The sequence below is a fragment of the Exophiala spinifera genome (assembly GCF_000836115.1).
Source record: "Exophiala spinifera strain CBS 89968 unplaced genomic scaffold supercont1.12, whole genome shotgun sequence".
Taxonomy (NCBI): domain Eukaryota; kingdom Fungi; phylum Ascomycota; class Eurotiomycetes; order Chaetothyriales; family Herpotrichiellaceae; genus Exophiala; species Exophiala spinifera.
This window is the reverse complement of record NW_015622524.1, coordinates 18,262-35,339: the sequence shown is the minus strand read 5'-3', so window position 1 is coordinate 35,339 and position 17,078 is coordinate 18,262. Positions and strand designations below refer to the sequence as shown.

General features: G+C 50.0%; 8 protein-coding genes across 8 annotated transcripts; 4 read left to right on the top strand and 4 right to left on the bottom strand.

Moving 5' to 3' along the window:
- Nucleotides 1–74: 74 nt before the first annotated feature.
- On the bottom strand, nt 75–1,301 carry PV08_12014 (uncharacterized protein; the record flags this gene model as incomplete). The annotated part of the gene is made up of 1 exon (XM_016386321.1): nt 75–1,301. The coding sequence occupies one exon, from the start codon at nt 1,299–1,301 to the stop codon at nt 75–77; it is 1,227 nt and encodes a 408-aa protein (XP_016229946.1).
- A 731-nt stretch (nt 1,302–2,032) lies between these two features.
- On the top strand, nt 2,033–3,938 carry PV08_12013 (uncharacterized protein; the record flags this gene model as incomplete). The annotated part of the gene is made up of 4 exons (XM_016386320.1): nt 2,033–2,143; nt 2,193–2,330; nt 2,449–2,871; nt 2,955–3,938. The coding sequence occupies 4 exons, from the start codon at nt 2,033–2,035 to the stop codon at nt 3,936–3,938; spliced, it is 1,656 nt and encodes a 551-aa protein (XP_016229945.1).
- A 2,277-nt stretch (nt 3,939–6,215) lies between these two features.
- PV08_12012 (uncharacterized protein) lies at nt 6,216–6,590 on the top strand (the record flags this gene model as incomplete). The annotated part of the gene is made up of 1 exon (XM_016386319.1): nt 6,216–6,590. One exon carries the CDS (start codon nt 6,216–6,218, stop codon nt 6,588–6,590), a length of 375 nt encoding a protein of 124 aa, XP_016229944.1.
- Nucleotides 6,591–7,225: 635 nt separating this feature from the next.
- PV08_12011 (uncharacterized protein) lies at nt 7,226–9,558 on the bottom strand (the record flags this gene model as incomplete). Its single annotated transcript, XM_016386318.1, has 3 exons — nt 7,226–7,660; nt 7,725–8,673; nt 9,515–9,558. 3 exons carry the CDS (start codon nt 9,556–9,558, stop codon nt 7,226–7,228), a joined length of 1,428 nt encoding a protein of 475 aa, XP_016229943.1.
- Nucleotides 9,559–11,589: 2,031 nt separating this feature from the next.
- On the top strand, nt 11,590–12,738 carry PV08_12010 (uncharacterized protein; the record flags this gene model as incomplete). The annotated part of the gene is made up of 1 exon (XM_016386317.1): nt 11,590–12,738. One exon carries the CDS (start codon nt 11,590–11,592, stop codon nt 12,736–12,738), a length of 1,149 nt encoding a protein of 382 aa, XP_016229942.1.
- Nucleotides 12,739–12,791: 53 nt separating this feature from the next.
- PV08_12009 (tryptophan synthase, beta subunit) lies at nt 12,792–14,018 on the bottom strand (the record flags this gene model as incomplete). The annotated part of the gene is made up of 1 exon (XM_016386316.1): nt 12,792–14,018. The coding sequence occupies one exon, from the start codon at nt 14,016–14,018 to the stop codon at nt 12,792–12,794; it is 1,227 nt and encodes a 408-aa protein (XP_016229941.1).
- A 479-nt stretch (nt 14,019–14,497) lies between these two features.
- Nucleotides 14,498–15,522, bottom strand: PV08_12008 (uncharacterized protein; the record flags this gene model as incomplete). Its single annotated transcript, XM_016386315.1, has 2 exons — nt 14,498–14,935; nt 14,995–15,522. The coding sequence occupies 2 exons, from the start codon at nt 15,520–15,522 to the stop codon at nt 14,498–14,500; spliced, it is 966 nt and encodes a 321-aa protein (XP_016229940.1).
- A 528-nt stretch (nt 15,523–16,050) lies between these two features.
- PV08_12007 (uncharacterized protein) lies at nt 16,051–16,872 on the top strand (the record flags this gene model as incomplete). Its single annotated transcript, XM_016386314.1, has 1 exon — nt 16,051–16,872. The coding sequence occupies one exon, from the start codon at nt 16,051–16,053 to the stop codon at nt 16,870–16,872; it is 822 nt and encodes a 273-aa protein (XP_016229939.1).
- Between the last annotated feature and the right edge of the window lie 206 nt (nt 16,873–17,078).

Sequence of the window (17,078 nt, the reverse complement as noted above, 5' to 3'; positions counted from 1 at the left end):
CATCGAAACATCTCTTTTCCTGCCCTTCGACTCGTCCCGTGGCAAGTTCATATTCCTCTGAATTTCTTGGGAGGTTAAGAGTCAAAAATCGGTGCGAAAATTGGCAAGCCCCGAGATTCAAGCTCGTAGACGACCTTTCTTGTCGTCCGTGGGTTGGAGACAAGAAAGACGGCTTCTGAACCGGACGTGAAATAGAGTCGATAAATGTGTCTGACAAGGTCAGGACGACCAGACTCGGTTGTGTTGAAGATCATCGCATCCGGGTCGGCTTCTCGAACTTTCTCCACAACTGACCTGGAGTAAGTAGCAATGGGATCTGGCGTTGACCATATAATTCGACAAACAGGGTGCCGATGCGCCGTCAGTGATAACAGGGGACCGATGCCCGACCCGGTGGCAACTAGGACCACCTTATTGAACATCGGCGCCATGTGAAGCACTCCGATGGTCGGTATGCCTCGAATCCAAAGCTTGGTTGGTGGTGACTCTAGCAGGTGAGCCGTCCAATCTCCAGCATTAGACACGATGACAGAATACCCTGTACCATCGTCGAATGGAATGGTGGCAAAAGCGTGCCATTCCAGCAGAGGACGAGTTGACAGCCGGACCGCCGCGCACAGTGGCAGACGCCCTCCGGCGAAGTGAAGCTGAAGAGCGTGATCGGAAAGTGGCTCGGAACGAACAGACTCTTTGCGCAGACGGAGCCAGGGCAGCACTATGGAGAAAGTTGCCAGGAGGAGACTCCAGAATGCGGGACTCGCACCGACCACATCCATCACGGTGAGTTGGGGACTGTCAGTGAGCTGGACGTGAGCCAGGAACCCAAACAAGATCCAAAAGAGGACCAGAGCAATCCATCCCAAGAAACGGTGAATGATCTCAAATAGATCGTGAGCCCAGGTACGGAAGGCTGGAAAGGCAGTCACGATTGTCGTGACCAGTAGGATGTCGAGGAGAATGGTGATGGTCCGGATCGAGATTTCGCTCTCCTTGGCTGAGGTCGAGCTCAAAGAGTTGAATAGGGTCACGTTGGAGATACCGAACCAGAGAGTAGCCGCGATGGCGGCGCCGCTATGAACACCGCCAAGATGATATACCTTCGCCGCCAGGCGTCGAAGGCGAAGAGGAGTCGAGGTTGGACATCGGCCCAGAATCCAAAAAAGCGAGTTTACCACCAGTTCCTGGCGTATCAGGACAGCGGTCGTGAGGTTGATCGAGCTGGCCGCAGTGGTGGCGCCTGACGACAACAGGAAGAGTTGATGTTTGGCGCCGAGGGCCGCCATTGTAAGGATGTTGATCATGATGACCAGCAAGCAAAGCCGGCGATAAACAGAGAGAACCGACCAACGTAGAGCGCGTATGAGAGGATGATACTTCCGATCAGGCAAAGGTGGTAGGCTTTCACCGGCCGCACAACTCGGGTGGTTGGCGAGGGGTAATGCTGGCCGGGACTTGTCCAGAGGTGAAGGTATAGTAATCCGCATCTCCATTAAAGGTTCACCTTCTCACGAGCTTCGCCCGGTATATGATGGGTGTCTTTGAGTAATAAGACCTAGAGTCGTAGAGACAAGCTCGAAACAAGATTCAAGTTTGTCCAGAAGCATGGACTTATAGGCTAGACATTGGCAATACTGTAGTCACATTCCACGAAACATGCAGTACTGTTCTTTACAATTCTGTACCTATGTCCTAGCTACCACGGTATCAAGTCCATGGTGGATCGGCTCTTGGATTCTTACGGAGGAGTCAGAAGGTCGAGTATTTGGAAGTTGGAAATAGACTGAGACCCGTCTATCTTCCACTGCATGAGGGGCAAACTGGTTCGAGTAATATAAGTTGATCTTCAACCCCGTTCATACGTGCCTGATTCTGGGTCCGTAGGAATCAGGACACCGGACAAATGAAATTTGTCCTGCGTGGCAAGGTGTACTACGGCAGTACGTGACCTCTCCGCCGAGTCTGATTCATCGAGGAAGTTTATTCCACCTGCACTCTCCCATTAAGAGCCGCTGCTAACCATAATAGTAATATCATGTCGACCTCCGTACCCATTGCTCCCAGGCCTCAGGAGGTCATTATTCCATCCACGGATGTTCTGACGTTCGCATTCGATCGTCCGGGGCTGTTCGAGAAAGATCAACAGGTAAATAAAATCGATCCTCCTAGCCGTAAACTGGGCTAAACACATTTAGGTCTTCGTGGATGCTAAAGACCCTTCGAAGAGGATATCCTGGTATCAAGCCTATTACATTATCCGTCGACTTGTCAAGGGTTTCAAAGAAAAAGGATTGCAGGAACAGGACGTGGTTTGCTGTCATATGTACAACAACGTAAGCCAGGCCATCGCGGCAACCGTCCCCTTCCCGCGAAACAGGGCTTTCGACTGCCCCGGCGAACACAACGCCAGACTGATTCAAAAAAAGAATGCACTGACAAGGACACCATTAGATCTGGTATCCGCTGATCTGGCTCGGGATAATCGGGGCGGGAGGTTGCGTCCTGGGAACGAACCCAGGCTACACGCCTTCCGAGCTGTCCCACATCTTCAAGTTGACGAATCCAAAGTTCGTTGTGAGCCAGGTACAATGCTCAGACCCAGTCCTTGAAGTATCTTCGCACGGATCGCTCGCCGCCGATCACATATTCTTGATTGATCTCGAATCGGAGAGGGATCCAAAGGGTTGCCGAAGTTGGGAGGACCTTCTTCGGTGTGGCGAAGATGATTGGGAGCGACCGGAACCGAGTCAAATTGCGGCCTATGCGATGACCAGCGGCACCACGGGTCTCCCGAAAGCCGCCATGCTCTCTCATCGATCAATAGTTTCCCAAACTGCGACTTTGGAAAATGAATTTCGTGCCAAGACTTATGTGGTCCGTGTTATCCTTTTTCTTCACGATGTCTCTTCCCCTTTTCCATCGCGAAGGCAAGACGATCATTCTGACATGTCATACAGCCAAGACAGTTGATTTTCTTGCCGATCTTTCATGCCTTTGCCATGCCACTGGCAATGCTTCTGCCGTTACGGTTGGGAATTCCGACCTACTTCCTTCCACGGTTCGATTTGGCAGATTTCACCCGAGCGGTCGGCCGCTTTACCATCACGGACGTGGCAATCGTGCCTTCAATAGCGTCCAGCGTTGCCTCGATTCCACTGTCTGAGCGTTATCTCCTTCTTTCATTACGGCATCTCATTTCTGCCGCTGCCCCGATGTCAGCGGCGGTTCAAAATCACCTTTACAATGTCCTGAGCCCGAATGCCGTGATTTCGCAATGCTGGGGCAGTACCGAAACCGGCTGGATTACGCTCTTTTCCTGGCGGGAGAAAGACGATACTGGGAGCGTAGGGCACTTATTGCCGAATGTCCGGATGAAAGTCGATCGCTCTCCAGTGTCTACCCTCTTCTCGACCGAAGGCAACCCTGGAGAAGGGCTGATCCACAGTCCAAGCATGTTCTCCGGCTACCTCAACGATGTGGACGCGAGCCAAGCGGCCATTGACCGGGAGGGATTCTTTCGAACTGGTGACCTCGTTTACCTTCGAGCTGGCAAGGTCTTCTACGCCGGGCGAATGAAGGAAACCATCAAGGTCAAAGGCTGGCAGGTGTCTCCGACTGAAATTGAGAGTATCCTATCACGTCACCCGCTGATATCTGACGTGGCGGTGGCCGGTGTGGCTTCTGAAGATGAAAGTGGTCTCGTTGATACATTACTTCGCGCGTATGTGGTTCGTCAACGCCCTAGCGACTCTGATGCCCAGGGCTGGCCTCGGCTGACGGAGGAACACGTCGAGGAATTTGTCAAGTCCCAGCTCATCTCATACAAGCAGCTGACTGGAGGTGTCGTATTCGTCACCAAGATCCCTCGGTCTAGCACAGGCAAGATCCTACGCGTTTTACTTGAACAAGCTGAAATAGATACAGATGTCACCAACGTATAAGCGGTGAGCGCTACTTGAGGAACAACACTAGGGACACTATGTTAACACCATTTCCTAGCTTCTTGATCATCCGACGCCACAATGTTTTGTTCATTTGTCTGAAAAGGCGTATGGTAGCAGCTGGTACGTAGGAGAGATATAATAAAACTGTTGACTTAGTGTCGAATTGGTTTGGCATCAACAATACGTCAAAAATTTTCCTTTCCTTCAAACTGGGGCTGGTATGTTTCACTATCAATCTCACTCGTCCAAGCCGAGTACTTTTAGAGACATTCATAAACCCAATAGGGAGTTATACGCCAGGTTCCATGGGCATATTTCTTGTTCGTCTGCATAGCAGCCTTCGAGCGAAGCGTCGTTCATCTCCGGTGGTGCAAAGGATGGGGAGTCAGGCCCTGATGGAGAAGCGGCCAAAGGCTCCCAATACATATCTCGGCCGTGGTCATATGTATCTTGACGATCCGGTTGGACAGAGGGTAAACGGTGCGGAAATTCAGTGACAGTATGATGGCTTCGCTGGCCTCTTTCTGGGTGGTCCAGGGTCGCTGGAGGTCTCGTCAATACAGTCGAGCCGTATGAGGTGCATCGAGAAATATTCGCGCCATTTTGAGGCTCCGAGTCTGGAAATGAAGACCCCTTCTCGCACGCTGGTGTATATTTTATAAACTTTAATGCTTCGGGAGCTCTTCCCCTGGCCAGTTCTTCCAACTCTGCATATCGTCTTTTGAGCTTGTGGCGATATTTTCTCTATTTAGTCATATTGTAAGTGACCCAACCCAAACATCCTGTAAGTGCATAATCACCTGAGCGTTCAAATTTTGAACCCTCCGTCGATCGGGAATATGGGTGATATGATCCCAGGGTTCGAGTTTCACCGATTCGTCGTGGCTCGTCGTGCTGGTATTCGTCGAAACTTGCCGTAAAGGGCCCTGATGAAGTGGGACATAGGACGAGGGAGATAGAGGAGGAAAGGTCATCGCCTGGATCTTGCAGCCTAGTCGGTACAGCGGGAAGGAGAAACCAATCGAACCCTAGTCTATGTACAATAGTATCCGGAGCAGTTGGTCGCTTCGTAGTTCTGATGAGTCACAGTTCTGCTTTGGACTGGATATTAGGGAATGTGCTCTTCGTGATCATCTTATACGGAGATATAGTACAACTAAATAGATACAGGCTAACTTAGGAGGAAAGGCAACACTATAAAACCCTTCGCTTGCTCCATTATGACATCGTTCTGTATGTCTCTCTCCATGCGCCACCGAAACAATTGCCATCAAGAAAAAGACGTCCCCATCATAAGGGATTCCATCCGACCAGACAACATGGCAGTGTTCTTGTTTACAGCCGCCTTGAAGTTGAAGTACCAAGCACCTAGCTGCCTGAGGTACGTTTCGACTGACCAAACACGACTTCGTCGAGTAGGTAAGTTTAGAGCCTATGGACGTAATACATCTGAGTGGTGCTCACCTCTGCATGTAGTGAAATCTGAAAATATTGTATCAGCACGCTTTTTCACTTCACACAGTAAGGATAGTTTGGCCATACTCATTTTGTAGTCTCCTGCAAGTCTCATCAAGATGGTCAATACGTTTCTGAAACTCGCTGTGAAGTGCGTTCGAGTCACCGGAGCCATCGAGGAGGAAATTGTCTGTTGCCAGTGATGGTTCCGTAACTCCGGCTGGCACGACCGAACTTAGAAGTGGGAAACTCTCATCATTTAGGGAATGAAAAGGAAAGGGGTCCAAACAAAGAAAATCAGGATCTGTACAATCGAGGTGTGGCAGAGAGAAGTCCATGTCGAGTGTTCCTTCCTCGAACCCAGGTCCTGCGTCAAACCTGTGGTCGACATATTTATCTTGTGCAGTTGGACTTTCTTGAAGGGAATTAGACATGTTTGTTGTTAGTAGGCTGTTCTCTATTGCAGATGCCACCTCGTTATAAATTCGTCGACCGAGAACAGAACGAGACTGTTGATGTGGAGTAATGTCCTGTTCCACCGACTTCCTCAAAAATAACAATTTTCTATTTCTGTGTTTAATGATTTGCATAAATACAGTATACTATCTAGGGATGTAGAGGGGATTTCTATTTTGGTCCGTACTTGTACTGTGGTGAGTGCTAAGTGGCCATTCGCAACTGTGGAGCCCGCTGTCGATCAGAGCTCCAAGTAATTGTACCTTACACTTCAAATATGGGCGCTCCTCCAGCCCAGCGCTCCATCACTGAGAGAACCATCATATTGTCTATCATCTTCCAAAATTTCTAGCTTCCGCCAAAATGCTCACGGCCATTCAAGGTCCTGAGGCTTACGTCCGCTGCGTCGAACAAAATCTTCAAACGTTGTCTGCCGCTGTTGATGGTTGTCGGAATGCAGTTCATCTGATGCACGAGGAATTACTGTCGTCAACCGAGAGGAATCATCAGTGTCACTATATGAATATGAGTCTGCTTCAGCAAAGGGACGAGCTGGCGAAAGAGGTCAATCACTTGAGAAACAACGCCAGCGAGGACACATCCGCAGAGCTGGAGATCCGTCAACTGAACAAAATCATAGATACGTTACAAAAAAGGATTTTCGAGCTTGAAAGGATCAGAGATGCTCAATACAAGGTCAGAAATGTTTTGAAAGCTACGCGAGTCACTCAAGAATGACAAATGAACTAGGAAAACAGAACCCTGAAGAGCAAGGTAGCGTTCCTCGAGGCGGGGAAGATGGCAGACGATCAATGTGACCCTTGTCATATCAAGATACCTTGCTCGGACACGTGTGAGAACCAACTCAGCGCAGTATCGAGTCTTGACCTGGGGGCGGATTGTAAGGACTTTTTTGACGTAGTGTTGGATGGCAGCAAGGATTAGGGAGAGGATTAGCAAAGCGCCACAGAACTGAGAGAGCTACTCAAAAGCTGATGAAGGGACAAACATGAGGCAACTACTCAATCCGCGTATCGTTTGCTGCACTATAAATTGCCCCGGCTCTCCAAATCCGAGTTATATAGTCATTTCCTTTTGTAGTCTTACAATATCTTTCTTCATTGTCTCGTAAAAGAAGTATTGCCTTCAACCTGAACCGCCCATTCGATACCTATAGGGTTTTAATATCTAGTAACGTCCTGCGAAATGGTGCTGTAACCGATACCGTATCGTTGTCTGCTTGTTTAGTCTCTCGAAATCCTGCCAGGAACCCGCGTCGAGTAGCCATACATCGTGGAGATCAATCTAATATCACTCACACCTCCTACGTAGGCCCCGATCTCAGACTCCAGTTCATCTCCGTACAGATCACTTTAGAAATGGTGACTCGCCAACGAGAGCCTGTCGAGCTCACAGGCCTGCTCCCCCGATTCAATAACAGTGTCTCTAGTTTCATCACGGGTCTTTTTCAAAAACGACATAAATTCTGTACCTCCGGTGCCGCGCAGCTCTGAACTGGTAGCATTCTCGTCGGGAGGTGACCATGTTCGAGTTGTCAGTACTCGGTCGGCTCCTCTGAAGTCTCCAGTCGGGGGATGAAGGCAACCTTTGGATGGCTGGATAATAAACCGAGCCGCAATTTGAATGTGGACGCTTCGAAAGCTTACCAAAGCCTCAACAACGTCATTGTACGCCTGATGAATGCCCGCGTCGGTACAGTCCTGCGCAATGTACCTCCTCAAACTGCGCGACTGTGCGATGTGGGCGAGGAACTCGCGATGCTCCTGTGGCATGTAAGATTGCATCTCCTAATTCAGGCCATTAGTACTGCCAGCATCCCTGTGTGCCAAACTCTGGGTGGCAGATACACACCTCGAGGAACCCACCGGGTGCGACAGACGATCCAACGGACGGCGTTTCTGTCAGCGTCTTGTCCCTCCCTAGATGAGGAACTCCCAGAAAAATGTCCAACAACTGGATCAGAGTACTTTGTGCGTTGCTACCTCCGCTGTACTTTCGCCACAAACCGTGCCCGTCCCCGACATCGTAAAACACGCCTCGACGTAAAACGTCGGAAGACGATACCTTGGTCCCCGAGAGCATGGGGCGGATTTTGTCATAAAAGACTCGAGGGCTGCAGTGTTCGTGGATCCTTGACAGTAATCTGGTCAGATCTCGGATACCGTTCGCGATTGACTCGACAGCAGAGAGGATGCCAAGGTCGTCATTTTGGCTCATGGCTTCCAGACAGCGAACGATAGCTGCCACGAGAGGCCCCCCTCGTGCTTCTACGGCGACCGAGATCATGTAGAACCATTCTTCATCCTTGGTGCCGGTCATCGTTGTCAAGGCTTGGATATGCTCGGGATTGGTCGGATCGCAGCCGGAGAGCTTGAATGTAAAGTTCCACAAGACCAGGCCGGAGTAGGTGGCGATAGGCGGGAGTTTCAGACGTTCAGCCACGGCGAGAAAGGGACGACTTATCGAGGGTGGTAGGTACTGGTCATTCTCATCAGCTGGAATGCAAAAGTATTCAGGTATGGGATTCAGAGGGCCAACCTCAGCGGGAGGGCTGGAGCTCCAAATGTAAGCTTGGGTCAAAAATCCCAACAGGGAGTATGCTCTTTGCCATTCGGCCTTGTGCACCAAGCCTGATGTTTCCAGGACAGGGAGTCCATCTATTTTCCCTCTCACTTGTCGTTTTGCTATGAGGGAAGGGAGATCGACTGCCAATGTTTCCCAAGGTGCAAAGTATTCAGGCAGTCGCTCTAACGGTGGGATGTCCGCAAGAAAACCCCTTCGCGGCGAGGTTGCATAGTTGCTGAAGATTTAGTCTGCGGTCTGCATTGTGCGTCTCAGTGGCTCAGAAAGTGCAGTATGCAACTCACTTGGTCCACGGGTGTCACGTTACGGAGTAATATATGTGAGGCGGAAATACAGTGCCGGCCAACCTGCAGTGCGATGGGTCATGATTCTCTCTCATTTATTCTCTCCGCTCGAAGGGGAGACTTTCTTCACTTTACCCTCTCACCCAGCACGTTGTTCTGCAGGCAGCTAATTGTGCTGTAGGCTTCTTGGCGGGGTGTTGTAGTACTGTCGTCCCTGGTGCGATCCCAGACTATGACGAAGTCATCTTTCACCCTCAAAGTTTAAAAAGCTTCGAATAAGCCTCGCCTTCTCTACCGCCTCGTTCAGAACCTCGCTGCATCTTTCGTGTGATCAAATGGAATCCCAGTGTCAGCAGACCCGCGACGACCGACTATTAATCTACGCACGGCTTGTTCAGGTGCCACCTTGCGCCGAATCTCATAGACTATGTCTGGACGACGTCCTGATCATCCATCACAAATTTGTGTCCTTTTTTGCCGAAGAAGACAGGCGTCGGGTATCAGAAGCACCTGGTCATATTTTGCTCCTTTTCCCATTTACGGCTAACTTGCAAGAGATAGCGGCTATGGCCGCTTGGTTGGCGTATACTTCGACCATTCTCGATCGGCTGACTGAATTGAGGAATGATGTTGCACTTCGGGTGGTTCTCAAGTGCTGGCAGTGTTTCAGTCTTGTTGACGACGGAGAAACCCCAACAACGCCTTGGGCCAGTATCAACGAGACCGGCCTCATTAACATCTCGGGTCCAACAGAAGCATTGAGAGTACACTTACAGTTCCTTCTGCCTTCGGAGACTATCCCGGTCGTCTTTCACCATATTCGCGTCATCCTCATGAGTATAGTCTACGAAAACTTTTGCAAGCAAGTCAACACCTACGAGCCTGAGCACCGGTTGATTATTCACGGCAAAACTGTCGGCCTAGAGGTATACATGGCAATTCTGGGTCTAGAGATCGACGAAAAGGCTTCAAACGAATCGGAGTATCTAGTCAATCACTTACAGACCATTGTTGGAGTGGGCATTAGCCTGCAAAAGGACCTCATTCATTTGCCCCAAGAACTGAAACAGGGTGGGACGGCAAACTTCATTATCCTAAAGCACTTACGAGAGAGAGGCCGAAAACTAACAAGTGGAGGAAACAATGTACACGATTATGTCAAAGCAATTCTGGACACGGTTAAAAGTCATAATCAACTGCACGACTGGGCATTCGAAAGCTACAAACAGGTCAGGAAGAGTGGGAGAAGAAAAGATATTCTCCAAGCTCGCACGTTGTATCACTTACTAGGAGCACATTGGCGATGGAGATGCAAAATCGAAGGCTACGAACAGTGTTAGGAAAGGGAAAAGATGTCGTAGCATTCAGCATGTGCAGTTTGGTGGTCCTGGGAGCACAATACAACTTACTTCGGGGCTCAGTTTAGAAAACCGGTGATGAAAATAGATGAGACCAGCACAGAAGACCATACGTCCGCTACATAGCTCCGTATCAAAGGACCATATCCGAAACATTTGGATCCACTTCCCTCTTCATCGTCAAAGGGAGCCACCTAGCCCCTTAATACAGCAAAGTGGGGAGCCGTGTTACTTTCAGAGCATAAGGAAGAACGCTACTGTATCCAAATATTGCATTTGGGAGCAGGGTTATGTTCATATGACGGCAATAGCGATTCTGTACTGTACACACAAACACGCATAGACACCCGCTTATATAAGTCGCGACGATAGAATTAATCTCTCTCTGAAGTAGACATACAAAGCATCAGCCCCACTACCAACCAAACCGCACCTGCAAACTACAAGTACCTACCTACCTACCTACCTACCTACCTACTAGGATCTCTAATTATCAACAGAATCTTTGAGACATCCTCCCCCTTTTGTGAACAATAAAAATGAAATGGTCCCAGAACATCCTGTACGACTGCTCCTTTTTGTCATCTAAAGCGCTCTACACCAATCGTTGGTGGAACTGGGGCTGGTTGAAGCACCACGACATGTGCACAAACCGCTATTGTCCGTGGAGGTATCGCTTTCCTCGGTATCATGTCTACGACACCGACGTCCAAGGCGCGAGGTTTGGGTATATTGTTGTACTTAATGACGGAGGGGAGGATAGGCTATGGAGGGAAGCTAGAGGGCGAGCGTAGTGAAACCAGACAAGAGCAAAAAAACGCAGCTGGGCCGGATCATAGTGTCATTTACACCTAGACTCATGGGTAGGTATGTAGGTAGTGCGTATCTTTATTGGCAAGGTTGACGAATTTCGACATTTCGAGACCAACGAATAAACCTCCAGCTACACTGGATCCCAGGCTATGCAGGCATTGAAGGAACAGTTGAAATCCCAGATCACGTGCAGCTGCCTAATAGGCAGCCGCAGGCAACTATAGCTACCTGCCCTATATAAAAAACACCTAGGTGCCCAGTTAGTTATAACAATCAAGCCTGTTACAACAATTTCAACTGGAACGAACTCGCCGGCCGGCTCGTAAAGTAAGCAGTCATGTCTGAGAAGCACCACCGCTTTGGCCGCCTCGTACCAACAGCCAAAAAACAGCACGCAGAAAAATCCAAGGAGAATGGCAAGAAGAGTAGAGAGCCCGCCCTAAAGGCCAGCGTTTGAAAAGAATCGACAAAGACTTACCGGCCGCGCGAGCCTTCCGCCTTTACAGTCAACTCATACGACACCGGACCTAAAAGCGTGTTTTCAGGCTACCCTCGAAGCTTCACAGCAGGAGTCTTTTCTCCATAACCCGTCCACAGTTTTTGAGTGCAAGAGACGCAGCGAGTCACATCCATGGCCTACTGCAGCGGAAGTTAGCAAGGTGGACTCGGCCGGTGACGATGGCGAAAATACGTATCTTACACAAGGTTACGACGATTTTGGATGGACCACCTTTATTCCCCTGGAGATCATCCGATATCTGGACCAGCACGAGAAAAGATTTCCGAACTCTTCTATCATCCGACCGCATCCAAACGTACGCGGGCGACTCACCTTTCGGGCCACCTTCCTTCACGATGCTGTCAAAGACGCATGGTGCCCGGATATCTGTGGTGGTGGTGCCGAGTGGACAGTTCGTGTGTGGAGGTTCACCGTGGCCCTCACTCACTCTCTCCAAGGTGTATAAGAACAGCATTAGGAACCACCTCTACAACGCTAATAATGCTCAAATTTTCAACCTATCTTTAAGTCGACCCTGCCCCTACGACATCACAGAAGTGAGTCTTCAATACTTCCGACTGGCATGGAAGCTGTTTCGACCCGTCTTTGGGTGGCCGAAAAGTCGTGCTCAACTCGTTGACTTTGATGACCCCGACTTTATACGGCGAGCTTTGGAGTGTCTTCAGGGAATGGAACAATCTCAACTCCTCACCAATGACTCCTTGTACATGGACGAGAAACGCCCTCGCTTCGTACAAGCCTCACCTGATGAACGGCCAAGTGTACTTTGTGATGCGACCGTGAGGACTCTGTTTACTTACAACCAACTTGCTGGTCTACGAGCTTTACGTTACTTATCACAAGCTAATGGAGACCTGCCCATTCTAAGCCAGGGTCACGCAATGATACGAGATTTGGTCACGGCCGCCTACAATGGGAGTTTGGGATGGAATGGCATCATACAGGACCGCTGCGACCGTTTCAGTAATTGCACACAAGACATTGAAATCTTCAAAGGGCTTCCATTTATCGATATCAAGGATTTTTGTGAAGTACTGGACTATGTGGGACCAGATATTAAAGACTCCCGTCGCAAGAACTGCTCAAGTTATCGGCTGTGGATTCGACGGAATGCAGCTATTTCCTATGGAACAGTCGATCAACTTGGAGATTTTGGCTCCTACTGGGGTCCGGACCCTTTGAACACGTCGAGCAGATTCGATCTATCGAAACGCAAGTTGCATGATTATCTGTTATGCTCGTTTCGGCGTGGTTCGAGAGGACCTTCTGACTGGGAGCACACTATACCATTTTCCTTGGGACTTTAGGTGTGCTGTACTAAGCCAGGCTCACTAGACAGTTCGATAATTTTGGTCTGCTTTCAGTATCGCAATCTATCAGCCACGATCTCCAAATCCTTATCCCCTTTCCCGTCGAGACATATGACTAACGTCTCCTCCAGTTTCATGGTGCTAGCCATCTTCATGCCGGCCCATATAGCATGACTCGTTTCCAAAGAAGGAAGGATCCCTTCTAGTTGTGCTATTGTTTGGAAGGCGACAAGCGCCTGCGCGTCTGTGACCGTGACGAAGCTAGCCCTGGCACTGTCTTTCCAGTGTGCCAACTCCGGTCCCACTGCCGGACAGTTCAGCCCTGCCGCGATCGAAGACGAAGTGTTGATTTGCCCATGCTCATCCTGCATGAGGTATGTCATCGTACCGTGGTAGACGCCGACCGCACCATTGCCCAAGGCCGCAGAGTGCTTGTTCGTGTCGATGCCATGGCCTGCAGCTTCGACGCCGATGAGATTCACGTCCGAATCCGACCTGAACGGAAAGAACATGCCAACACAGTTAGATGCTCCGACACAAGCGACCACTGCACAAGGCAAGCGACCAATGAGGTCTTTCATTTGATCTTTAGTCTCTTGCCCGATTAAGCTCTGAAACGTGCGCACCATGATCGGGTATGGGTGAGGTCCAATGCTGGATCCCGTCGCGTAGAAAGACCTATCCAGGTCGTGAATGCTGGCTCTTAAAGCTTCGTTCATGGCATCGCGCAGCGCGCCAGCACATCTGCCGACGACCACGACTTCTGCGCCCAGGATTTTCATGTCAACCACATTCACGCTTTGTCGTCGCGCATCTGTAACACCCATGTAGACAGTGCATTCAAGCGTGAGCTTCGAACATATAGCGGCCATTGCAACACCGTGCTGTCCGGATCCCGTCTGCGTGATCACACGCCTTTTTCCTAGCCTTCGAGCCAACAAGGCCTGACCCAGGGCATTGTTGATGGCCGAGCTTCCCGTATGGTTGAGATCTTCTCGCTTGAGGTATATCTGTGCACCGCCCACGTGTTGACTGAGTCTATTGGCGTGATAAAGCGGTGAAGGTCGACCCATGTACGGGGATAAATTCCTCCATTCCTTCCAGAAATCGGGGTCCTTGGTGGCTTGTACGAATGCTTCGTCAAGTTCGATCAAGGACTCTTTCAGTGCTTCTGGAACATATTGCCCACCAAATTGGCCAAACCGGCCAAACCGGCCTGACGCTTCGCCTGTACGATTCTCATTCAAGTTCGATTCGTCCGACTCGAGATATGGCATATTATCGTTGTCCTCCATTGGATTACGAGGGTGGAGTGAGGATAAGTTGTGTTGTTGATATGTCTTGGTGATAGTTATAGTTCCACACAGTCCGAATAGATCATGTTCGTCACAGCCTGACTGAAGTTACAAAAGTGTGATGAAGGCTTCAACCAGGTACAGTACGGGAAGGTGTCGGAATCATGGTAGGTGTCGAGCGCTTAATGACATGGTGGGCTGTGGCCTGCACTGGAAGGATGAAAAGGATTTAACGAGGAATAAGCTGCAGAGTAATATATATTGGGCTGTCTGTGCCTTGTCCTTGTCCTTACATGATACACTACTCTGCCAGCCAAACCTCTTGTCGTTCTTCTCTCTTTGTGAAATGCTGTCCAACTGAACAAAATCGAAAGCGTTTGTTCCACCGTTGCGGCAATATGAAGTCCGTCCTGGGTCGTTAATGACGCCCCCGTTCCTGATCTTAGAGAATCTAGTCGAGTTTAGCCAAGGCCTCGGGTGCCGTTTGCCCTTGCAGCACATACGGCCAGACATTCATGCGGGCCGGAGTTAGCCCCAGTCCCTGGATCCGGCACCTTTCCTTCGATATCACTGACGTTGACTCCTCCGCCCATGATGGTACCGGAGATATTCTGAGGAAGACTAAAGAAGGAGTTAGCCACATTCAGAGTGCCGGTGTCGTCGCTATTCAAGGCCGAGATGAGCTGGGCGTTGTCACACCCAACGTTCATCATTGTATGGATGGACCCTTCTGGAAAGATGGTCATCTGACCAGACCGGAGAGTGGCTTGAACCGTTCGAGCGCCATTTTCATTGATCATGTAGGTTTGAGTGGTGCCTGAGATCGCTACCACAAAATTGGCTCCGCGTGGATGAAGGTGAGGCGGAAGCATCGCGCAAGGACCGAGATTAAGCACTGCCTGTATATTCCATCAGACACGAGGTCGACCACGATGTCGTCATCCATCTGAGAGCTTACCAGCGTCAAACCGAGGCCGACAGTTGCAGGGAAGGTCGCCGCGTTGGCATTGATCACTCCACCGGGCGAAAAGGTGTATTTATCCTGCTTGGTAAAATCGAAAACCCAGTCCTCGTCCTTGGGAAGGAGTTTCAATCGATCCAGATTCGTATTGGCAAGCCGGAGCTTGGCGACAAGACTCGGGTCTTTGTCCTTGTCCACGGCCAGTGCCAAGGAGGCAAGGACAGCCAAAACAATGAAGCCGAGTCCAAAAAATGCCATGATGTAGGGTCTGCGATCCCCCAAGCTCTGCAATCGAGAATGACGAGGTGTCTCGGACTGGGTTGGGTTTGACTTCTGAGACGGGGAGGGTACGGATTGCTCGGTGTTGTATCGATGAGACTTCTCCAAAGCGGCCTTTTTGCCTTCTTCCGAAAGGTCGTCGAAGCGAACGATGGTGTTCTTGTCCAGTTGAGCAGCTTTCCTGGTTCTGCCCTTCGAGGACTGAGATCTTGATATGACCTTGGGGAAAGTGGTCGGAGTCACCATGTTCGGCGTCAGTTAATATAGTGGTAGCTGAAGGGCAAAGCAATAATATAGTACGAGGTCATTAACCGCCATCACTGGACTGTATACTGCCCGCTGCTCGGTCGGATCTGCTTGTGGATCTCTCGATCACCAGCTGAATTCCAAATCAATACGAGATCCACCAGATGGAGGGATAATAGTCCTTGTGAGAGTATTTGTCATATTGAGCGTAGGAGGCCTCTGTGGCCACACCCCCTGCTCCAGAAGCACTTTCACTGGGTCCCAGAAATAGCCCCAGATAAATCTATACGTGCATCTCACGCATGAAGCCATCAGTACCGCGTATGAACTGGGTCGGACACCATTAATTGCAGCATTCCACGCCCTTCTCGAAATCTAATGAAACTGTCGCGGTCCGGTACCCACCCTGTCGACCACGGTGCTGACCGCAGCTATATTACCGCAGTCTGCAGTCAAAACCCCGGCCTACTTCACATTGTCTTGTTGTGTCAACGTTGCCTGATAGCAACTATCAAGGTGCGATATAACATGTCTACCTCTAGAGATGGCTATCTCCTATCCCGCAACTTCAACGCCTCATCCAGGTTGACTGCCCAACACCTCCTCATTTGTCGGAGGACGGCATCCTTACTTGACTCTCGTATTGCAATTGGCGAGACAGGAGACCCGGGACGTCCGTTGGTAATTGCGGACATTGGATGTGGAAACGGTATATGGACCATCGAATTGTCACAATCCAGCAACTGTCAGGTTGTTGGGCTGGACAGCTCGTCAGAACTATTTCCACCCGATGACATATGGCCCCGCAACTGCACTTTCGACACCTTCAACGTCCTCGCTCCAGTGGAGAGAAAGTACATTGGGGTATTTGATATCATCAACATTCGATTGTTAGCGGGTGGTCTAGGCCGTAGGGACTATGATCGAGTCCTCGCCAACTTGAAGCTCATGCTACGCGAAGGTGGATGGCTTCAGTGGCTTGACATTGCGCCGCCCTACATCCTCACCTATGCAAGAGAGGCTAATCAAACCTTACCTGTTTCGATTGGCTGCGAAATGCCACGAGTCGTCCAGTCATTGGGATGGCTAGGTCACTTACCGGACTTGCTGAAAGAGACGGGCTTTACACGGGTGGAAAGCAGCAGAACTCAACCACAGGGCGCCCTTCTCAAGCATGAGACCAGCAATGTTCTACTAGCATTGTCAGAGATACGCGATCATCTTCGTCACTGCCCCGATCGCGTGGGCGGATTTGAACGAGCTTTTGACGAGGTCTGCAACTTTGTCGTCGAAGGAGGATTGGTGGCCGTAGCTCTCTGTACTACTATTGCTCAGAAGCCTCGGGCGTGAAGACATATTCTCTGTATATCACGTAATTGGATGATGCTGCAAGTCGGACACAGAGTGTGAGACCGCACAATGCTATGTGATGCACCTGTTGACGTCAAGTTTCCTAATTGGCTGAAAAAAGTGGATTGTATGTAAGTTTTGCAACCAGAAAGACCGCCTAAAGCCTATAATAAGGACTACCGAAGCTGCAGTAACGTACAATACAT